The 23,610-nt window shown below is 45.8% G+C and overlaps 1 protein-coding gene across 1 annotated transcript; it reads right to left on the reverse strand.

The window, feature by feature from the left end:
- Window positions 1-3,311: 3,311 nt before the first annotated feature.
- LOC129816658 (rho-related GTP-binding protein RhoE-like) lies at window positions 3,312-20,694 on the reverse strand. The gene is made up of 5 exons (XM_055871409.1): window positions 20,223-20,694; window positions 20,017-20,104; window positions 13,248-13,357; window positions 4,455-4,580; window positions 3,312-4,308 (listed from the first exon to the last, which is right to left on the reverse strand). Exons 1-5 carry the CDS (start codon window positions 20,325-20,327, stop codon window positions 4,066-4,068), a joined length of 672 nt encoding a protein of 223 aa, XP_055727384.1. The 5' UTR covers window positions 20,328-20,694; the 3' UTR covers window positions 3,312-4,065.
- Between the last annotated feature and the right edge of the window lie 2,916 nt (window positions 20,695-23,610).

The raw sequence follows: 23,610 nt of genomic DNA on the forward strand, positions 1-23,610 counted from the left end.
ATGCAGCCAGTCAAGATGCTCTCAATGGTGCATTTAGAGAACTTTTTGAGGATCTGAGGGGAAAATCTTTTCAACCTCCTGAGGGGGAAGAGGCGCTGTTCGGCCTTCTTCACAACTGTGCTGGTGTGAGAGGACCATGTTAAGTCCTTGGTAATGTGGACACGATCAGCTCCTTTGTCTTGCTGACGTTGAGGGAGAGGTTGTTGTCATGGCACCACACTACCGGGTCTCTGACCTCCTACTTGTAGGCTGTCTCGTTGTCGGTGATCAGGCCTATCACCGTCGCATTGTCAACAAACTTGATGATGGTGATGGAGTTGTGCGTGGCCCCACAGTCGTGGGTGAACAGGAAGTACAGAAGGGGACTAAGCAGAGAAAATGTCCGGAGAGGTACAGTGAAGTGAAAATATGTGATGGGTAGAATATTGCTGTATCAGTGCCAAATACCTATCAAACAAGATGATCTTTTCTCACATGACTTCTTTAATCATAGAGGATATTATGGTTGCTGTCAAGCGCCCGAGGCGGATTACTGAGAAGTTGCTGTGAAATGATGTACCTCCTGCTCTGATTGACAGATTTACTGTAAATGGTAACAGGAATTTGACTGAGATGAGCTAGACCGCAAAAGGCAAGAAGGAAAGGTTATTATATAAATTCACTGTGATCTTTCAAGCAGGTGATGAAATATAAATCCTGCACCAGACATATTTGCACTATATTAGGTACACATAATCTCGTTACATAATGTTTTTCATGTCATTTTTTGTTGTTGAGAATTTGAGAATTCAGGCTTATGTAAATATCCTATCTCCAGTCTTTGTCATGTCTTGAGAAATCTGGGCGTGTCTGTGGGGGATTATTTTCTCAACAGCCCAAACAGAATATTTCCCCATTCACTCAGCCAAGCCTATTCAGAGGAAAGCTCTCTTTTGTCAGAATCCATTCACACATCTCCCCTGATGGAATTTGAGTAGAACTCTAGGTCCGACCCTCTATTCTTCCATTTTGCTGACATTGGTAAAAGCTTTACGAGATGTGGCGTTGCTGTGTGAAACATCTGCTCACCAAGTCTAAGTGCATGGCAGGTGGCCTGTGAAGACATATGCGTTTATAAGGTTGTTATCACTCAACACAGCTAATGAAGGATGGATCCATATCTGACAAAATGGCAAACCCAGAGTGTGACATTTAGGGGTATATTCAATCCGTATCGTGGAAATTCAGCGTTATTGAAATATAAAGGTAATGTTCCCACGCTAGTGGAGACAGCGTTCACGGTAAACGCTGCAGATGTCGGCTCAATATGAAATGACCTTTACATTTCTACCGCGTTATCTTGTGACGCTTCAACGATTCAGATTGAATAGAGCCCCTAGTCATTGTAACACATTATCAATATCTTTGTAGTGGGATAAATTTTTATATCAATTTGTACATCCAATTAAATGAGGGAGGTGTAAATATCAGCATTTTTTTTTTATATGGCTAACAAGCATTTTACCAGTAGGCCAGAATGGTGGTATAGCGCTTTAATTAATCTTGCAATGAGGTGTGAAATTGCAAGCTGGCAGTTTAGACTCAACGATTAAAATATTTGATCACCAAAAACCTCTGGATGGCAATTCAGTTTCCATATCATTACCTTTCAAAGTAGGTCTACATTTTATAATAACATAAAATATGTACGATTAATGAGAACTAATATGAAGTTGAACTTGCTGTTAACAGCTATTGTTATGTGGTTTAGTATCTCTCCACTGCTGAGAAACTACACTGAACAGATACATACCATAGACACCATGTGAAGCAACCAGAGGTCCAGAAGTTAAAAGAGTTGGAATTCTGATCAACCAACCAATTGAACTAATTTGGATAAGCTTGTAAGACAGGCTATTTCACAATATTACTACAAGTATCACTGCAGTAGAGGGAAACCGGGGTGGTGGAATAAAGCTTGCAATTTAGACAATCTCTTTCTATTACCCTGAATCTAACCACAATGAATACAAAAGCACGGGTAAATGTATTCTGTTATCACCATAATCTCCATAGCATTAGCTCAACGGCATGGATTTGTATGCTCACAAAAGACAAATGGGCCTTTGTATTTCAATGAAGCAGAACTGCTATATGCCATTAGGTTTGCTGTAGCATAAAAATAGCCATCTCTTCCATATTATGCAGCACAGATTTCCCTAAGTCACCTTTCATATCACCTTGAATGGGGCACTGTTAGGGAATTGATTAGACAGCACCCCCAACACCAGAACAATCCTGATAAAATGCAGCGATTCGGTGGTGATGGAGCCACTGATGCGTGTTACACACTGAGCAATCATTTACCCAATACAATTCAATGACACAGACCACTTGTCCCATCTATATGGTACTTGTGTCCTGGTTATTTTAAACTGCTGTTCCGACAAACAACAGCAATATATTGTGCAAAAATAGCAACGCTAAGGATATCCCCATCACGATCTCTTAACATGTTACATCACTGTAGTTACCTGGTTTCAGTGGAACGGTTTCATATCCTCATGTATCATTGAGGCATCTATATCGTATTGTTGGACAGAATTGGCCCATGTTTTGACATATTTCAGTACATTAGGTCGCATTTGACGTGATCAAGGCATTCGTGTAGGTATTGCCTGGGTGTTTTCACTGATTCCTCATTAGGAACAGCAATAATATTGTCAGTAATTACCTTACAAATACAGTTCCCAAACTACATGTCTGGTTTGGCATGGTGAGGGTTTTCTCAAGCTAATCTACATAACTTAAACAAACACCCAAATGTCAAACAGAAGGAACCCAAGTCTTAATGCTTCTAAAAGATTCAGAAGGGCTGGGGCTGGTAGGACAGACAGCCAGCAGGCAGCTGAGCTGAGGGATAGTTAAGGTTTGCCCAGTGTGCGTCATCATGTGACCAGAACTCCTGCAGCGTGCCAACAGAGGAGAAGCGAGAGTGAAAGACTTTAGCAAAGTCACAGCTCTGATAACGAGGACTGCGTGACAGGCAGAAAGAGCAGGATGTCACTCACAGTAAATGTCTCTCTTCACTAACCAAAGGACAAATCTTATCTACAGTAGTTACTCTTTTCATAGGAAAACCCACGATCCAGAGACTTCAACACTTCCATATATGTCCACAGGAACTGAATGAGCTTCCAAGGCCCTAAATTTAAAAGAAATCAAGACCAGTGTCCCGGATAGACCACTAGTTCTCATAAAACTAAACAGGCAAATTCAATATGAAGGTATGTACTTCCCATCAGTCAATAAATGCAGCACTGAGGCATTAATGATGGGCTTATTCATGTATAAGTATAAATTCAAACATGTACCACATTTACATGACTACAGTACATTTAAACATGGCAAATTGACAGTTCTGAAATGAACTATTTTGACATTGTTTTAGAGTAATACATTGTTATGAACAGATTCAGAAAAGGGCAACATTTTAAGAAAAAGGAAATGTAAATGGTGACATAACACGTGACATGCATCAATCTGCTCAGACAACAGAGACGTCAGAACGGGTAACAGTATATCTTGGTTGTCATCATTGCTTCTCAGTACATTACACAATCTAACTGCTCTCATATCCTTCACTGTCTCTCCTCACAACAATTTCGGTTCATTACGTAGAAGAACACAGGATCCTTGAAACAGCAGACCTCAAAACACTGGTACCTGTAACACTTCAGAAATGGAAGCTTTTCAATAGTCAGGATTCTTCAACCCTGCCTGTGTTCTAAACCATAGGATTCAAGTTCAAGCTGAGAATAAAAGTAGAGCTCTTTAGTGACGACTGTCTGGAATACATCTAGTTCATGATGTGTTCATTCATGCCTTGTTTTTATGCTTCCCCTAGCTTGTAAAAAAGCAGGGTATAACATGCAACCAGAGCATAGCTGTTTTCACCATCTCAACACCATCCCTCATTCAGTTGGCACACTAATAGTGCATAAAGCTCTTCATGGTTGTCCAAAATTCTAATGCTCATTAGCATGTTCACAGTGTCACCCAGTCTCTCTAATGACATCATCCCAGTCACATAACAGCACAGGTCTTAGTTTTAGTCTTCTGGAAGTCTGACACCACGGTGGGCAGGTCAGGTCTGCTGTGCGAGATCCTCTTGCTGCTCCTGGAGGACTTGTTGCGTTTGACGTTCTTGTTGCCCTTGTTGACGCAGGCCAGCGTGGCCACGTGGAAGAGGTCTCTGACGCTGTTCTCAGACTGCAGAGACGAACACTCGATGTACGGAGCACTGATCTGCTTGGCCATGTTGGAGCCCTGAGACAGAGAATCAGGGTGAGAGAGGAACAACACTGAAATCAGTCAGGAGCTCTGCCTATTACAAATTGTTCCCAGCGCTGTTAATACTGGATCATGTTTAAGTCCATAATCTTGAATGAGATTTAGAAAGACATGACACCCACCTGATCATAGGACACTGGGGTATGGCCAGAGTGAGATTTGGTAAAAAGGTCGGTGCGTAGGTCTGACTTGCACCCCACCAGCAGCATCTTGGTGTTGGGACAGAATTCCTCAATCTCTCCTTTCCACTATACAGAGGAAAGAAAAGGGAAAGCATTAGTCCGAGACTGGGGCCCTACTGAGCAGGGTCCGAGAGCAAAAAAGCTTGGTTGGATTATGTTCTCTCCAGGGGAAGAATCTCGAAATGGACCCTACTCCTCTCAGCTGGCACAATACTGAGCCAGGTCAAAGGTCACTGAGACTCACAATAGCCTTGTCTGGGATCTGGGAGACCATGTGTGAACAAGGCTGGTTGGACTACTACTGAGCCTCATGTGAGTTTGTTTTCACATTCCTCCCCGCCACCTCTCTCATTGGTACAGCCCTAATTCAAGTCTCCTCTCATTGGTACAGCCCTAGTTCTAGTCTCCTCTCATTGGTACAGCCCTAGTTCTAGTCTCCTCTCATTAGTACAGCCCTAATTCTAGTCTCCTCTCATTGGTACAGCCCTAGTTCTAGTCTCCTCTCATTGGTACAGCCCTAGTTCTAGTCTCCTCTCATTGGTACAGCCCTAGTTCTAGTCTCCTCTCATTGGTACAGCCCTAGTTCTAGTACCCCCTCATTGGTACAGCCCTAGTTCTAGTCTCCTCTCATTAGTACAGCCCTAATTCTAGTCTCCTCTCATTGGTACAGCCCTAATTCTAGTCTCCTCTCATTGGTACAGCCCTAGTTCTAGTACCCCCTCATTGGTAAAGCCCTAGTTCTAGTCTCCTCTCATTGGTAAAGCCTTGGTTCTAGTCTCCTCTCATTGGTAAAGCCTTGGTTCTAGTCTCCTCTCATTGGTCCAGCCCTGGTTCCAGTCTCCTCTCATTGGTCCAGCCCTGGTTCTAGTCTCCTCTCATTGGTAAAGCCTTGGTTCTAGTCTCCTCTCATTGGTACAGCCCTGGTTCTAGTCTCCTCTCATTGGTAAAGCCTTGGTTCTAGTCTCCTCTCATTGGTACAGCCCTAGTTCTAGTCCCCCCCTCATTGGTACGGTCCTAGTTCTAGTCCCCCCTCATTGGTACGGTCCTAATTCTAGTCCCCCCTCATTGGTACGGTCCTAGTTCTAGTCTCCCCTCATTGGTACAGCCCTAGTTCTAGTCCCCCCTCATTGGTACGGTCCTAGTTCTAGTCTCCTCTCATTGGTACGGTCCTAATTCTAGTCCCCCCTCATTCGTACGGTCCTAGTTCTAGTCCCCCCTCATTGGTACGGTTCTAGTTCTAGTCCCCCCTCATTGGTACGGTTCTAGTTCTAGTCCCCCCTCATTGGTACGGTTCTAGTTCTAGTCCCCCCTCATTGGTACGGTTCTAGTCCCCCCTCATTGGTACGTTCCTAGTTCTAGTCCCCCCTCATTGGTACGGTTCAAGTTCTAGTCCCCCCTCATTGGTACGGTTCGAGTTCTAGTCCCCCCTCATTGGTACGGTTCGAGTTCTAGTCCCCCCTCATTGGTACAGCCCTAGTTCTAGTCCCCCCTCATTGGTACAGCCCTAGTTCTAGTACCCCCTCATTGGTATAGCTCTAGTTCTAGTCTCCTCTCATTGGCACAGCCCTAAATTTAGTGTCCTCTCATTGGTACAGCCCTAGTTCTAGTCTCCTCTCATTGGTACAGCCCTAGTTCTAGTCTCCTCTCATTGGTACAGCCCTAGTTCTAGTCTCCTCTCATTGGTAAAGCCTTGGTTCTAGTCTCCTCTCATTGGTACATCCCTGGTTCTAGTCTCCTCTCATTGGTACAGCCCTAGTTCTAGTCTCCTCTCATTGGTACAGCCCTAGTTCTAGTCTCCTCTCATTGGTACAGCCCTAGTTCTAGTCTCCTCTCATTGGTAAAGCCTTGGTTCTAGTCTCCTCTCATTGGTACATCCCTGGTTCTAGTCTCCTCTCATTGGTACAGCCCTAGTTCTAGTCCCCCCTCATTGGTATGGTCCTAGTTCTAGTCTCCTCTCATTGGTATGGGCCTAGTTCTAGTCTCCCCTCATTGGTACGGTTCTAATTCTAGTCCCCCCTCATTGGTACCGTTCTAGTTCTAGTCCCCCCTCATTGGTACGGTTCTATTCCCCCCTCATTGGTACGGTCCTAGTTCTAGTCCCCCCTCATTGGTACGTTCCTAGTTCTAGTCCCCCCTCATTGGTACGGTTCGAGTTCTAGTCCCCCCTCATTGGTACGGTTCGAGTTCTAGTCCCCCCTCATTGGTACGGTTCGAGTTCTAGTCCCCCCTCATTGGTACAGCCCTAGTTCTAGTCCCCCCTCATTGGTACAGCCCTAGTTCTAGTCCCCCCTCATTGGTACAGCCCTAGTTCTAGTACCCCCTCATTGGTATAGCTCTAGTTCTAGTAACCTCTCATTGGTACAGCCCTAAATTTAGTGTCATCTCATTGGTACAGCCCTAGTTCTAGTCTCCTCTCATTGGTACAGCCCTAGTTCTAGTCTCCTCTCATTGGTACAGCCCTAGTTCTAGTCTCCTCTCATTGGTAAAGCCTTGGTTCTAGTCTCCTCTCATTGGTACATCCCTGGTTCTAGTCTCCTCTCATTGGTACGGTCCTAGTTCTAGTCCCCCCTCATTGGTATGGGCCTAGTTCTAGTCTCCCCTCATTGGTATGGGCCTAGTTCTAGTCTCCCCTCATTGGTATGGTCCTAGTTCTAGTCCCCCCTCATTGGTACGGTCCTAGTTCTAGTCCCCCCTCATTGGTACGGTCCTAGTTCTAGTCCCCCCTCATTGGTACGGCCCTAGTTCTAGTCCCCCCTCATTGGTACGGCCCTAGTTCTAGTCCCCCCTCATTGGTACGGTTCTAGTTCTAGTCTCCTCTCATTGGTACGGCCCTAGTTCTAGTCTCCTCTCATTGGTACGGCCCTAGTTCTAGTCTCCTCTCATTGGTACAGCCCTAGTTCCAGTCTCCTCTCATTGGTACAGCCCTAGTTCTAGTACCCCCTCATTGGTACAGCCCTAATTCTAGTCTCCTCTCATTGGTACAGCCCTAGTTCTAGTCTCCTCTCATTGGTACAGCCCTAGTTCTAGTCTCCTCTCATTGGTACAGCCCTAGTTCTAGTCTCCTCTCATTGGTACAGCCCTAGTTCTAGTCTCCTCTCATTGTTCTCCAAGATGGCGTAGCAGTCGGATGTCCTTTGTCCTCGTCCTGTCCTGTGTATATATATTTTATATATTTTCTTCGCTTTTCTTTTTATATATATATTTTTTTCTTCTTAAAAACTCAACTTCAAAACACTCTCCTGCAACCCACCTCACCAAATGTGGTGCGGATCTGTTTTTTTTTCCTCAAAGGTATTATTCACCTCGTATCCGAAATCTACAACAGAAGCGAGCCAGAAGTTAGCCAGCTCACAAGCTAACGTTAGTAATTTCAGCTAACCACAGCTAGCGCTCATCAGCTATCCTTTAGCTCGGAAAACTATTGCCAGTTTTGTACAACGCGACTCAGACCAGAGTATACCAGACCTATTTTCTCTCCATATCCCCGGATTTTTACCGCAAGCTCTGGACATTTACACCTGGATCTTGCAGCTAACTAGCTGCTATCCGAGTGACTATTGGCTAACATCAATTCCGGAGCAAACACCAATTATCCCGGAGCTAGCCAGCTGAAGAGTTCCATCAGCCACTCCTGGGCTACAATCACCTATCCGGACCCGTTTTACTGCCGATGCGGAGCCCCACCGGGCCTTCACGACTGGGATACCGACGTTATCTGCCCGAGGGAGTTATTCAACTGGCCCCTCCATCGCGACTTAACCTGAACGCCCATATGCTAACTGCGGCCCGCTAATCGTTAGCTGTCTTGAGCATATCGGCTGCTATCTGAACAGGTCTATCGAACAATCTTCTTAGGCCACTATAACTATTTTGACAATTGGATTGGTCCCCTCTACCACACGGAACCCCACTAATCTACCGACGGAAATGCACGTCTGAGCAGACCGCCCCCGGGCTACTAACTTGAAACACTGCGGGCTAGCTTAGTGGAGGCCTCACTGCTCCATCTACGGCTGCCCCCTGGACACTATGATCACTTGGCTACATAGCTGATGCCTGCTTGACTGTCCATTAATTCACGGTACTCCATTCCGTTTATTTGTGTTTTATCTGTCGGCTCTGTGCTTTAACTCAGGATCTGTGTGTAGTTAATCCGACCCTCTCTGCCTAGCCGTCGCCATTTTTACCTGCTGTTGCCGTGTTAACTGACTAGCTGCTGTTATCTCACCTGTTGTTAGCTAGCTCTCCCAATCAAGACCTGCAATCACTTTATGCCTTATTGTATGTCTCCCTCAAATATCAATATGCCTTGCATACTGTTGTTCAGGCTAGTTATCATTGTTTTGGTTTGCTATGGACCCCGTAGTTCCACTCTCCGTACCTCTGATACCTCCTTTGTCCCACCCCCCACACATGCGGTGACCTCACCCATTGAGACCAGCATGTCCAGAGATACAACCTCTCTTATCATCACCCAGTGCCTGGGCTTGCCTCCGCTGTACCCGTGCCCCACCATACCCTGGTCTGCACATTATGCCCAGAATCTATTCTACCACGCCCATAAATCTGCTCCTTTTATTCCTTGTCCCCAACGCTCTAGGCGACCAGTTTTGATAGCTTTTAGCCGCACCCTCATCCTACTACTCCTCTGTTCCTCGGGTGATGTGGAGGTAAACCCAGGCCCTGCATGTCCCCAGTCACCCTCATTTGTTGACTTCTGTGATCGAAAAAGCCTTGGCCTCATGCATGTCAACATCAGAAGCCTCCTCCCTAACTTTGCCTTACTCACCGCTTTAGCACACTCTGCCAACCCTGATGTCCTTGCAGTGTCCGAATCCTGGCTTAGGAAGGCCACCAAAAATTCTGAGATTTCCATACCCAACTATAACACTTTCCGTCAAGATAGAACTGCCAAAGGGGGAGGAGTTGCAATCTACTGCAGAGATAGCCTGCAAAGTTCTGTCATACTTTCCAAGTCTATGCCCAAACAGTTCGAACTTCTAATTTTAAAAATTAATCTCTCCAGAAATAAGTCTCTCACTGTTGCCGCCTGCTACCGAACCCCCTCAGCTCCCAGCTGTGCCCTGGACACCATCTGTGAATTGATCGCTCCCCATTTAGCTTCAGAGTTTGTTCTGTTAGGTGACCTAAACTGGGATATGCTTAACACCCCGGCAGTCCTACAATCTAAGCTTGATGCCCTCAATCTCACACAAATCATCAAGGAACCCACCAGGTACAACCCTAAATCCGTAAACATGGGCACCCTAATAGACATTATCCTGACCAACTTGCCCTCCAAATACACCTCTGCTGTCTTCAATCAAGATCTCAGCGATCACTGCCTCATTGCCTGTATCCGCCACGGGTCCGCGGCCAAACGACCCCACCTCATCACTGTCAAAAGGCTCCCTAAACCACTTCTGCGAGCAGGCCTTTCTAATCGACCTGGCCCGGGTACCCTGGAAGGATATTGACCTCATCCCGTCAGTTGAGGATGCCTGGTCATTCTTTAAAAGTTACTTCCTCACCATATTAGACAAGCATGCTCAGTTCAAAAAATGCAGAACCAAGAACAGATATAGCCCTTGGTTCACTCCAGACCTGACTGCCCTCGACCAGCACAAAAACATCCTGTGGCGAACTGCAATAGCATCGAAGAGCCCCCGCGATATGCAACTGTTCAGGGAAGTCAGGAACCAATACACGCAGTCAGTCAGGAAAGCAAAGGCCAGCTTTTTCAAGCAGAAATTTGCATCCTGTAGCTCTAACTACAAAAAGTTCTGGGATACTGTAAAGTCCATGGAAAACAAGAGCACCTCCTCCCAGCTGCCCACTTCACTGAGGCTAAGTAACACGGTCACCACTGATAAGTCCATGATAATCGAAAACTTCAACAAACATTTCTCAATGGCTGGCCATGCCTTCCTCCTGGCGACTCCAACCTTGGCCAACAGCCCCGCCCCCCCCCCCCCCCGCTGCTACTCGCCCAAGCCTCCCCAGCTTCTCCTTTACCCATATCCAGATAGCAGATGTTCTGAAAGAGCTGGAAAACCTGGACCCATACAAATCAGCTGGGCTTGACAATCTGGACCCCCTATTTCTGAAACTGTCCGCCGCCATTGTCGCACCCCCTATTACCAGCCTGTTCAACCTCTCCTTCGTATCATCTGAGATCCCCAAGGATTGGAAAGCTGCCGCGGTCATCCCCCTCTTCAAAGGGGGAGACACCCTGGACCCAAACTGTTACAGACCTATATCCATCCTGCCCTGCCTATCTAAGGTCTTCGAAAGCCAAGTCAACAAACAGATCACTGACCATCTCGAATCCCACCGTACCTTCTCCGCTGTGCAATCCGGTTTCCGAGGCGGTCACGGGTGCACCTCAGCCACGCTCAAGGTACTAAACGATGTCATAACCGCCATCGATAAAAGACATTACTGTGCAGCCGTCTTCATCGACCTGGCCAAGGCTTTCGACTCTGTCAATCACCATATTCTTATCGGCAGACTCAGTAGCCTCGGTTTTTCTAATGACTGCCTTGCCTGGTTCACCAACTACTTTGCAGACAGAGTTCAGTGTGTCAAATCGGAGGGCATGTTGTCCGGGCCTCTGGCAGTCTCTATGGGGATACCACAGGGTTCAATTCTCGGGCCGACTCTTTTCTCTGTATACATCAATGATGTTGCTCTTGCTGCGGGCGATTCCCTGATCCACCTCTATGCAGACGACGCCATTCTGTATACTTCCGGCCCTTCCTTGGACACTGTGCTATCTAACCTCCAAACGAGCTTCAATGCCATACAACACTCCTTCCGTGGCCTCCAACTGCTCTTAAACGCAAGTAAAACCAAATGCATGCTTTTCAACCGTTCGCTGCCTGCACCCGCACGCCCGACTAGCATCACCACCCTGGACGGTTCCGACCTAGAATATGTGGACATCTATAAGTACCTAGGTGTCTGGCTAGACTGCAAACTCTCCTTCCAGACTCATATCAAACATCTCCAATCCAAAATCAAATCTAGAGTCGGCTTTCTATTCCGCAACAAAGCCTCCTTCACTCACGCCGCCAAACTTACCCTAGTAAAACTGACTATCCTACCGATCCTCGACTTCGGCGATGTCATCTACAAAATAGCTTCCAATACTCTACTCAGCAAACTGGATGCAGTTTATCACAGTGCCATCCGTTTTGTTACTAAAGCACCTTATACGACCCACCACTGCGACCTGTATGCTCTAGTCGGCTGGCCCTCGCTACATGTTCGTCGTCAGACCCACTGGCTCCAGGTCATCTACAAGGCCATGCTAGGTAAAGTGCCGCCTTATCTCAGTTCACTGGTCACGATGGCTACACCCACCCGTAGCACGCACTCCAGCAGGTGTATCTCACTGATCATCCCTAAAGCCAAAACCTAATTTGGACGCCTTTCCTTCCAGTTCTCTGCTGCCTGCGACTGGAACGAATTGCAAAAATCTCTGAAGTTGGAGACTTTTATCTCCCTCAACAACTTTAAAAATCTGCTATCCGAGCAGCTAACCGATCGCTGCAGCTGTACATAGTCCATCTGTAAACTACCCACCCAATTTACCTACCTCACCCCCCATACTGCTTTTATTTATTTACTTTTCTGCTCTTTTGCACACCAGTATCTCTTCTTGCACATGATCATCTGATGATTTATCACTCCAGTGTTAATCTGCTAAATTGTAATTACTCGATTTATTGCCTACCTCATGCCTTTTGCACACATTGTATATAGATTCTCTTTTTTTTCTACCATGTTATTGACTTCTTTTATTGTTTACTCCATGTGTAACTCTGTGTTGTCTGTTCACACTGCTATGCTTTATCTTGGCCAGGTCGCAGTTGCAAATGAGAACTTGTTCTCAACTAGCCTACCTGGTTAAATAAAGGTGAAATAAAAATAAATAAAAATAAAAATTGGTACAGCCCTAGTTCTAGTCTCCTCTCATTGGTACAGCCCTAGTTCTAGTCTCCTCTCATTGGTACAGCCCTAGTTCTAGTCTCCTCTCATTGGTACAGCCCTTGTTCTAGTCTCCTCTCATTGGTACAGCCCTAGTTCCAGTCTCCTCTCATTGGTACAGCCCTAGTTCCAGTCTCCTCTCATTGGCAAAGCCCTAGTTCTAGTCTCCTCTCATTGGTAAAGCCTTGGTTCTAGTCTCCTCTCATTGGTAAAGACCTAGTTCTAGTCTCCTCTCATTGGCAAAGCCCTAGTTCTAGTCTCCTCTCATTGGTAAAGCCTTGGTTCTAGTCTCCTCTCATTGGTACAGCCCTAGTTCTAGTCTCATTGGTACAGCCCTAGTTCTAGTCTCCTCTCATTGGTACAGCCCTGGTTCTAGTCTCCTCTCATTGGTAAAGCCTTGGTTCTAGTCTCCTCTCATTGGTAAAGCCTTAGTTCTAGTCTCCTCTCATTGGCAAAGCCCTAGTTCTAGTCTCCTCTCATTGGTAAAGCCTTGGTTCTAGTCTCCTCTCATTGGTACAGCCCTAGTTCTAGTCTCCTCTCATTGGTAAAGCTAGTTTCCAGCAGAATTAGGTTTTTCAGAGGTCACTTGACCCAGAAACACAAATGGAGGCCTTTCTAGAGAGAGTCAAGGGGACTGAATGAAAATGCCATTGGGACAGGCCATTGTTCACCAGTTCAAGAGGAGCCGAGGCAGCTTATCTTCCAGAACAGGAGTCCGCTACATCATCCCAAAATACTCACCTTCTTCAGTACACTGTCCAGGGTCTCTGGTCTGCTGATGTCAAAGCAGATGAGGACTGCATCAGAGTCCGGGTAGGAGAGAGGTCGCACGTTGTCATAGTATGGTGAACCTGCAATTCAAACACGTCACCGTGTTGTTAGTCAAGTAAAAGCGGGTCTGTGGTAACTGGGTCACGGTCCTTCCTCAACTTCCTGTAAGTTGACCAACATGTACCTTTCCATAGATGCGTTGATTCAAACAATGACAATGTTATTTTCAGAGATTGATCAAACTGCAGTGGTCCGCATTCCAAACAGGAGTAGAAACAAAGTTACAGAATCCAACTAATACAAAATTCTATGAGGTATTTTACCAGTGAAATACACACTTGTGACGTACATACTGGACACTAAACAATCTGTAACATAACCTCATGTCCTGAAGATTTTCCTGGGATAAATGTGTGTAGTGTGGAATGTAGAGAATCTTTATGGCTGTTGAAGCTCTGTGGTGGACTGGGTCAGGTTGGATCCCAAGTAAAGAAACCAAACCAACACTAATGTCTGGAAGTTCCCATCTCCCCATTGCGCCTCTGTGAAAAATGGTGGGGATTTTCTAGTTTCCCACAGTAGGGTGGTCTTTGAGTTACAACATGAGGGGGCTCCTCTCCTCACACAGGTTATATATTACCTTTAATCCAAACTGGCTGCACGAAAACACCATATCTCACACATAGTCTCTACTGTAGAAACAGCTTCTCATTCTCAAAAAGGAGATTTGTGTAATTGTCTAAAGGTTCCATGCCAAAGGGCTTTCTCCTTTAGAATACAAAGCCATGTAGAATAAGCTAGGTTCCTGAATTGTGCCATTGAATTCTAAAGAATGCGGGGTTAAAGTATGCTATTTCACATCATGACTTAAATCATAACAATCACTCAAAACCTGATCCATTACTTCTGAAGCTGGCTTTACAACGTTTTCCCCCACCCAAACCAGAAATGTTTTGATTCACAAATGGAATCCAGATGGTCCCACTCTGGACCAAAACACGGACCAAAACACCAATGGCACCATCACCATCTGTCTTTTCAATGTTCACTCTAATTTACCTAAACACAATTAAACTCAGTTTGAATTCTCAGGAGTAAACTTCTGTACCAGTGGGCCCATTTGAATATTTGGACACGGTAGAGTGCCTGTAAATCATATGCTGTGGTATGACATGGATGCCCCTCCCGGCACGTTTCTCCACGAACAAATTTACACCAGCAGATGTAAACAATGCAGAAATATTTTCAAGTCTGGCGAGTCAGATTTCTGATGTTAAACAAACAGCCTTGAGGCCCTTATTTTCATAGCCCACCTTAAGGTCTGATAAATGGCTCGACCAGAACACGTGGGGGATTTGGAATGTTTAAAACTCTGGTATGAAGGATTTTCCATGGGAACATTAAAATAGTGTTTTGGATTGAGTTGATAAAAATGGGGTAAACCTAACAGACTGTAAGAAATTGCAATTTTAGGCTCGAAGTACAGTAAATGTATATGTCGCTGTGAGACGTGATGAAAAGTGTACATGATAAAACAACGACATCAAACTAATCTAAGGCATCTTTCCTCATTCAACGTACAACTCATCGATCAGATAGGTGGGTTAGGGGCTACAGAAATACAGGACACCAACCCAAGTCAATGCACATAACTATTACATATAAGTAATAGTTGTGCTTATAGGAGAGAGACAGGAAATCTCCAGGAGGATATTTCTCACAGGGGTGGATATAACCACTTCCCTGACCAATGACACGGTCAGACCATTGACATTCCACTGGGGGGGGGGGGGGGGGGAATTCCTCTACTAAACACATTGATCCACATACAGAACCTAGAACACTGGAGTCCCATGCATTTCTAATGACCTTTCAGCTAACTGTGTTAGAGTTATTCTCAGGTGCTATTCTTCATGCAGGTTGCTCCAGAAAGCTCTAAAATAATGAGTAGGGTACTATGTGATGAGAAGGGAGCTAGACAAGATCATCTGGGTAAACCTATATTTCAGTGAACTCACCAACTGATGTAGGATCTTAATTTGAGCTAGTTTTCTACAGCAGAAAAAATTATCAATCGGCAACAGGAAATGTGAATTATTATGTAGATTATAATCAATGGGCATTGTTGTAGTGGTTGATACATTTTTCGTAAGGGAAAATCAAGTCTGACATTTCAAAGTGGAAATTACAAACTTCAGAAGCCTCTTTGCTACACGTTTTAAATTTCCTGCATTGCAGGAAAGTTCTCCTGTAACAGGGTGATCAAATTAAGATCCAGCATCTTTACTGATATTCCTAGGAGAGAAACTACTGTACATGGCATGTGCAGTATAATGAGGCTACCATGATATGGGATGATGTTCAATTAATCACTAGAATAGATGTATACACTTTTGAGAAAACTAGCACGAGTCTAAGTGGACTACATGTGCATTATAAAGTAGAGAGAGAGGGTGGCAAAGTGTTGGAGGCTCTTTACCCATTATACGTAGTTGTGTTGGAGGCTCTTTACCCATTATACGTAGTTGTGTTGGAGGCTCTTTACCCATTATACGTAGTTGTGTTGGAGGCTCTTTACCCATTATACGTAGTTGCGGTACTCCAATTTCCACATGAGACTCGTTTGTGATAACAATAAACAACACTATCATGTATCTCAAAATGCGCCACCCTATCCACAAGGTTATCAAAACAATTCCACCAAATCTACGTTATCACACCATCATGTTGTGATGAGAGGGAGGGGATTGCTGGTCCAGTGGAACTCCTTAGATGTGTGTCAGCCCTGGTGTATCAGCCCTGGTGTGTCAATACTGGTGTGTCAGCTCTTCCTGAAGCTGTGGTGTAATCACTGAGTCGTGTCCTGGACAGACCCAGGGGACGCCACAATCAGCTTAAGGTCACAGAGCAGAGGACTGGTGTGTCTGGTGAGGACTGGTGTGTGTCTGGTGAGGACTGGTGTGTGTCTGGTGAGGACTGGTGTGTGTCTGGTGAGGACTGGTGTGTGTCTGGTGAGGACTGGTGTGTGTCTGGTGAGGACTGGTGTGTGTCTGGTGAGGACTGGTGTGTGTCTGGTGAGGACTGGTGTGTGTCTGGTGAGGACTGGTGTGTGTCTGGTGAGGACTGGTGTGTGTCTGGTGAGGACTGGTGTGTGTCTGGTGAGGACTGGTGTGTGTCTGGTGAGGACTGGTGTGTGTCTGGTGAGGACTGGTGTGTGTGTGGTGAGGACTGGTGTGTGTGTGGTGAGGACTGGTGTGTGTGTGGTGAGGACTGGTGTGTGTGGTGAGGACTGGTGTGTGTGGTGAGGACTGGTGTGTGTCTGGTGAGGACTGGTGTGTGTGGTGAGGACTGGTGTGTGTCTGGTGAGGACTGGTGTGTGTCTGGTGAGGACTGGTGTGTGTCTGGTGAGGACTGGTGTGTGTCTGGTGAGGACTGGTGTGTGTCTGGTGAGGACTGGTGTGTGTCTGGTGAGGACTGGTGTGTGTCTGGTGAGGACTGGTGTGTGTCTGGTGAGGACTGGTGTGTGTCTGGTGAGGACTGGTGTGTGTCTGGTGAGGACTGGTGTGTGTCTGGTGAGGACTGGTGTGTGTGTGGTGAGGACTGGTGTGTGTGTGGTGAGGACTGGTGTGTGTGGTGAGGACTGGTGTGTGTGGTGAGGACTGGTGTGTGTGGTGAGGACTGGTGTGTGTGGTGAGGACTGGTGTGTGTGGTGAGGGCTGCCCTGGTGTATCAGCCCTGGTGTGTCAATACTGGTGTGTCAGCTCTTCCTGAAGCTGTGGTGTAATCACTGAGTCGTGCCCTGGACAGACCCAAGGGACGCCACAATCAGCTTAAGGTCACAGAGCAGAGGACTGGTGTGTCTGGTGAGGACTGGTGTGTGTCTGGTGAGGACTGGTGTGTGTCTGGTGAGGACTGGTGTGTGTCTGGTGAGGACTGGTGTGTGTCTGGTGAGGACTGGTGTGTGTCTGATGAGGACTGGTGTGTGTCTGATGAGGACTGGTGTGTGTCTGGTGAGGACTGGTGTGTGTCTGGTGAGGACTGGTGTGTGTCTGGTGAGGACTGGTGTGTGTCTGGTGAGGACTGGTGTGTGTCTGGTGAGGACTGGTGTGTGTCTGGTGAGGACTGGTGTGTGTCTGGTGAGGACTGGTGTGTGTCTGGTGAGGACTGGTGTGTGTGTGGTGAGGACTGGTGTGTGTGTGGTGAGGACTGGTGTGTGTGGTGAGGACTGGTGTGTGTGGTGAGGACTGGTGTGTGTGGTGAGGGCTGCCCTGGTGTATCAGCCCTGGTGTGTCAATACTGGTGTGTCAGCTCTTCCTGAAGCTGTGGTGTAATCACTGAGTCGTGTCCTGGACAGACCCAAGGGACCCCACAATCAGCTTAAGGTCACAGAGCAGAGGAGAGGCAGCCCAACGCACTCCCTCACCCCTCTCTACACACCCCTCTTCACCTAGCCCAAAGCACTCCCTCAACCCCTTACTACCCCCTCTCTACACACACGTCTCCACCCAGCCCAGAGGTCTCCCTGACCGGCAGGTAGCCTGGTGGGTAGGACCGTTGGACCAGTAACTGAATGGTTGCTGGATCAAATCCCCGAGCTGACAAGGTAAAAATCTTATGTTCTGAGCAAAGCAGTTAACCCACTGTTCCCTGGGTGCTGATGATGTGACTGTCAATTAAGGCAGCCCCCCGCACCTCTCTGATTCAGAGGGGTTGGGTTAAATGCGTAAGACACATTTCAGTTGAATGCACTCAGTTATACAACTGTCTAGGTATCCCCCTTTCTCTTTCCCCCTACTACTCCCTCTCCTCCCAGAGCAGTACACAGACCCAGGTAGGCAGAGCAGCCCAATCACCCAACCAGTCCAGGCTGGAGGCATCCGCAACTGTAGTTTAGCAGGTAATTACCTCCAGACCTGGGGCTGGGTTAAGGTTAGATTCCCCAGGGTTAAGGTTAGATCCCCCAGACCTGGACCTGGGTTAAAACCGCTTAAGGATCCGCTCCTTTTTTCTCTCCAATTTTCGCCTAAAATGACATACCCAAATCTAACTGCCTGTAGCTCAGGCCCTGAAGCAAGGATATGGATATTCTTGGTACTATTTGAAAGGAAACACTTTGAAGTTTGTGGAAATGTGAAAGGAATGTAGGAGAATATAACACAATAGATCTGGTAAAAGATAATACAAACAAAAAACCAACTGTTCTTTTGTATTTTTTTGTACCATCATCTTTGAAATGCAAGAGAAATGCCATAATGTATTATTCCAGCCCAGGTGCAATTTAGATTTTGGCCATTAGATGGCAGCAGTGTATGTGCAAAGTTTTAGACTGATCCAACGAACCATTGCATTTCTGTTAAAAATGTTGAATCAAGACTGCCCAAATGTCCCTAATTTGTTTATTAATACATTTTCATGTTCAAAATTGTGCACTCTCCTCAAACAATAGCATGGTATTCTTTCACTGTAATTGCTACTGTAAATTGGACAGTTCAGTTAGATTAACAAGAATGTAAGCTTTCTGCGAATATCAGATATGTCTATCTCCTGGGAAATGTTCTTGTTACTTACAACCTCATGCTAATCGCATTAGCCTACATTAGCTTAACCGTCCCGTGGATGGGACACCGATCCCCCCCAGACCTGAGGCTGGGTTAGATTGTGCAGACCAGACCTGAGGCTGGGTTAGATTGTGCAGACCAGACCTGAGGCTGGGTTAGATTCTGCAGACCAGACCTGAGGCTGGGTTAGATTCTGCAGACCAGACCTGGGGCTGGGTTAGATTCTGCAGACCAGACCTGAGGCTGGGTTAGATTCTGCAGACCAGACCTGAGGCTGGGTTAGATTCTGCAGACCAGACCTGGGGCTGGGTTAGATTCTGCAGACCAGACCTGGGGCTGGGTTAGATTGTGCAGACCAGACCTGAGGCTGGGTTAGATTGTGCAGACCAGACCTGAGGCTGGGTTAGATTGTGCAGACCAGACCTGAGGCTGGGTTAGATTGTGCAGACCAGACCTGAGGCCGTGTTTGGGTTAGATCCCCCGGGGACCTTTATATGGGATTCCTGTTGAGTGTGTGAGGCTGTGAGGGGGGCTTCATAAAACAAATAATGCAAGAGGACCGGCCAGGCCAAGCTCTCAGAGTGAAAATGTGTGTATGTTGGCCAGGGGAAAATAAGTGTCTCTAATTTCGTTACCGCCCTTTAGATTTTCTCTCCTCATAGACAGCTGAAAAAAGGTCTCATGAATGAAGTACAAATATACTCCTACAGACTGAGGCATACAAAACAGGTGCCAATGCAAGGTTTGCCTTTACTTCAGAGTGCACAGGACAAAAATGTATGTCAGTAAGTAGCCTATGTTGATTTCACAAGACTGATGTACAATTCTATACAGAGGCAACACCAGTGTTTGAGTACCCACATTGTCAGGTGTTCAAGGGTGTGCGGGTCGTTTCAGATGTAGGCTAATGCTGGTGGTGTACAAAAGGTTTCCATAACCGTTATCCGACTCCTATCTACCCCTTTACCACATTCCAGAGAGGCAGCGTCAGACCATTCCTCTCAAAGGGGCTGGCTGTTACTGTAAAGCACATAATGTGGCCAATACTGCATATCAGGATTTCATGCTTGTTTTCTGTTGCAGAACACTCTAGATGTTTCATGCCTGGTATTTATTAGCTACAGCATGTATGACAGTGACGTAGGCTTTCAGAAGGGTAGTAATGTGCAGTGGGTCCTCACCTGAAGTGTCCCACAGACGGAGTTCAACTCTCTGCGTATCGATTTCAAAACTGGCCGTGTAGTTCTCAAACACAGTGGGAATGTAGCCCTACAGATGAAATAAAATGGTGATATCCATGTTTAGACACAGAAAGAAACGTTGCAAGCTGATTAATAACTCAAAATAATCATGTTTTAAAAAATGACAAATATGTCACAAAACTCACCTCAGGAAATGAATCTTTTGCAAACACATTAAGTAGAGCGGTTTTCCCACATTCACTATCCCCAACGACAACTATTTTACATTTTACGCTTTGATTTAAATCCATCTTGTAACGAATTGTGATATTGTCCTCCGTCTTTCCATAAAATAGAAAGTGTCCTAAAGAAGAATAAAGTCGGGATCAACAGAACATCCGAACGTTCTAGATTCCCAAGTATGATGATGGGCGGACTGCATCAGCCAGCTGCACAGAATCATCTATCCTGAATGAGAACGTCGCGAAGGGAAAGTAACTTAAAAAAATGTAAAAATAGAAAACCTTTAAATAATTAATATGATCCCTTAGGAGAGTGAAAGACTGTGACATCCAAGTAGCGTCCCATATAGCCAGTCCTGTATCCGAGAGCTCCAGACCCTGTATTAGACTCAACGGTCCTCAGCCTGGAGTTTGCCGGAGTTTGAGGATTCACTCCTATTTCTAGTCCGAGAGCGAGGGCGTTGCGCAAGTAGGTCGAGCACGCACGTATCAGACCAGTTTGTCATTTGAGGAGCTGTAATACATATTTGGTTGACAGTGAATTACACAATTTCTGATAAATAATATTAAAGGTCCTACAGTAATTATAATGTTATTGCAATAAAACATTATTTTGCAGTAGGTGTAAATCAGAATATAATCTACAAACATAAGTAATAATTGTGTCATCCTTTGGAACCTGTAATGTATTCCCATTAGTTTTATTGGTGTTTATTGGACTTTGAATGAACTGTCTGGAATGAAGTCTCAATATTTGTATTTATTTGCTTTTTATATTTATAACCACTTTAAAGGGGTTGAGGGGTTGAAAATAGTGCACTCTCCTTTAAAACGACTGTAGTACTGAAGCCAATGAGATGTTTGTCTGCAATGCATATCAATAACCTTGAGAGTGATGAAAACAGCTGGAGTTATGCTTGGGTGCTGAGAGGGGAGAGCCTCCACCACTATGCTGCCATATTGTCCTGAAGCAAACACAACAGGAGACTCAGTAGACTCACCTTAATTCTGACTTGAGAGGAGTTACAATCAGCGCTGCGGTATCTTTGGTAGCAGGTATTTAAGATGATATCTCTCCTTGAAGAAGTGGACCATGCAGGGCAAGTAGAGTACATTGTTTTCAACACAGCTTCATAATGTAGAATTATGAGTCCTTTCGACTCACCGCTCACCGCAAAGTAACACTCAATAACACTGTCGTTGTGTGTTGATGGAGTGTTGCTGTATTGTGGTATGTGATAAGGACCTAACGCTGTAAAAGTTCCTTTCTATGGTGGGCTTCACTGTAAAGGAACATGGTCTTGCATAGTAATGAAGTGATTTGAAGCAGTCAGCTTTTCCTCAGAGGAAAGCTATGACTCAAGCCTCTTTCACACTCAGATTGCTTTTCTGTCAGGTTACATACTAGGCCTTGCTAAGAATCAGCACTTTTTGATGACAGTTTTTTCCTCCCTGAGAGCCTCCATTGTGTGGTCAGAACACATTCGGTGGAACACAAAGGGATTTTGACACAGAACAGCCTTTGTTGTTATCGGTAACCTACCAAGATAGAGGACACCATTGTAGTTTACTGAATTAATGGCAAACTCTCTCTGATAGTGTCCTAAAATGTGAGTTTACTACACACAGATTCAGTGCCATGGAGGAAAGAAGCATTTCCATGTTCATCCAAAAAAAAAAAAAAAAAAAACATCCAACACTCACTGACCTTTTGACTTTGGCTCTTACATAACTCATGCAGCTTTCAGTTAATACGTAGGTCCTATAATGTGAATACGGATGTGAGCCTCTACTGTCTACAAGTTCATTGACAACTATCTTTGGCCCAGATCACAGGTCTCACAAGATGGACTCCTTTGCTTTATCAGCTGGAAGTCTGTACTTGGGGTGAAAGTTTTCCAGGATTTGGGGCTAAACTGTACTCCAAATAAGTCTTTCATATGACAACAGTGAATACTTACAACCAGAAATGTGAAAGAAATTCATAGAACTGAACAATTACAAATGTTCTTGTCATCAATCAATGCCAATGACTTTCAAATGTATATGCTTTGTAAACAACAAAAATGATATTGTCCAGGTTTCATGTTGTTGCCAGCACTGCACACACCTCTATGAAAACAAAACCTCACACTCCAGCCACAACTCTGTCTGGGAATGCTCCAGTGGCTGAGCTTAACCCAAGACAGTAGCCTCCCTGTACTCACACTGAACAAAAATACAACGTCAACATGCAACAATTTCAAAGATTTTACTTAGTTACGGTTCATACTGTATAAGAAATCAGTCAATTGAAAAAAAAGGTATTAGGCCCTAATCTATGGCACAGGAGGTTGGTGGCACCTTAATTGGGGAGAACAAGGTCGTGGTAATGACTGGAGGGGAATCAGAATAATATCATCAAATACACTGCTCAAAAAAATAAAGGGAACACTTAAACAACACAATGTAACTCCAAGTCAATCACACTTCTGTGAAATCAAACTGTCCACTTAGGAAGCCACACTGATTGACAATAAATTTCACATGCTGTTGTGCAAATGGAATAGACAAAAGGTGGAAATTACAGGCAATTAGCAAGACACCCCCAATAAAGGAGTGATTCTGCAGGTGGTGACCACAGACCACTTCTCAGTTCCTATGCTTCCTGGCTGATGTTTTGGTCACTTTTGAATGCTGGCGGTGCTCTCACTCTAGTGGTAGCATGAGACGGAGTCTACAACCCACACAAATGGCTCAGGCAGTGCAGCTCATCCAGGATGGCACGTCAATGCAAGCTGTGGCAAGAAGGTTTGCTGTGTCTGTCAGCGTAGTGTCCAGAGCATGGAGGCGCTACCAGGAGACAGGCCAGTACATCAGGAGACGTGGAGGAGGCCGTGGGAGGGCAACAACCCAGCAGCAGGACCGCTACCTCCGCCTTTGAGCAGGAGGAGCACTGCCAGAGCCCTGCAAAATGACCTCCAGCAGGCCACAAATGTGCATGTGTCTGCTCAAACGGTCAGAAACAGACTCCATGAGGGTGGTATGAGGGCCCGACGTCCACAGGTGGGGGTTGTGCTTACAGCCCAACACCGTGCAGGACATTTGGCATTTGCCAGAGAACACCAAGATTGGCAAATTCGCCACTGGCGCCCTGTGCTCTTCACAGATGAAAGCAGGTTCACACTGAGCACATGAGCACATGTGACAGACCCTAGTTAGGATGACAAGCATGCAGATTAGCTTCCTTGAACCAGTTTCTGACAGTTTGTGCAGCAATTATTCAGTGGTGCACACCCACAGTTTCATCAGCTGTCCAGGTGGCTTGTCTCAGACTATCCCGCAGGTGAAGAAGCCGGATGTGGAGGGCCTG

Source organism: Salvelinus fontinalis, chromosome 19, assembly GCF_029448725.1.
Source record: "Salvelinus fontinalis isolate EN_2023a chromosome 19, ASM2944872v1, whole genome shotgun sequence".
Taxonomy (NCBI): domain Eukaryota; kingdom Metazoa; phylum Chordata; class Actinopteri; order Salmoniformes; family Salmonidae; genus Salvelinus; species Salvelinus fontinalis.

Bases quoted from the DNA above. Each gene is read 5' to 3' on its own strand.
- LOC129816658 (XM_055871409.1), bottom strand. From the start codon at position 20,327: ATGGATTTAAATCAAAGCGTAAAATGTAAAATAGTTGTCGTTGGGGAT. The intron at 20,105-20,222 runs GTGAGTTTTGTG...TTTCATCTGTAG, and splicing joins CAAAAGATTCATTTCCTGAG to GGCTACATTCCCACTGTGTT. The intron at 4,309-4,454 runs GTGGGTGTCATG...TCTCTGTCTCAG, and splicing joins CCCCAGTGTCCTATGATCAG to GGCTCCAACATGGCCAAGCA.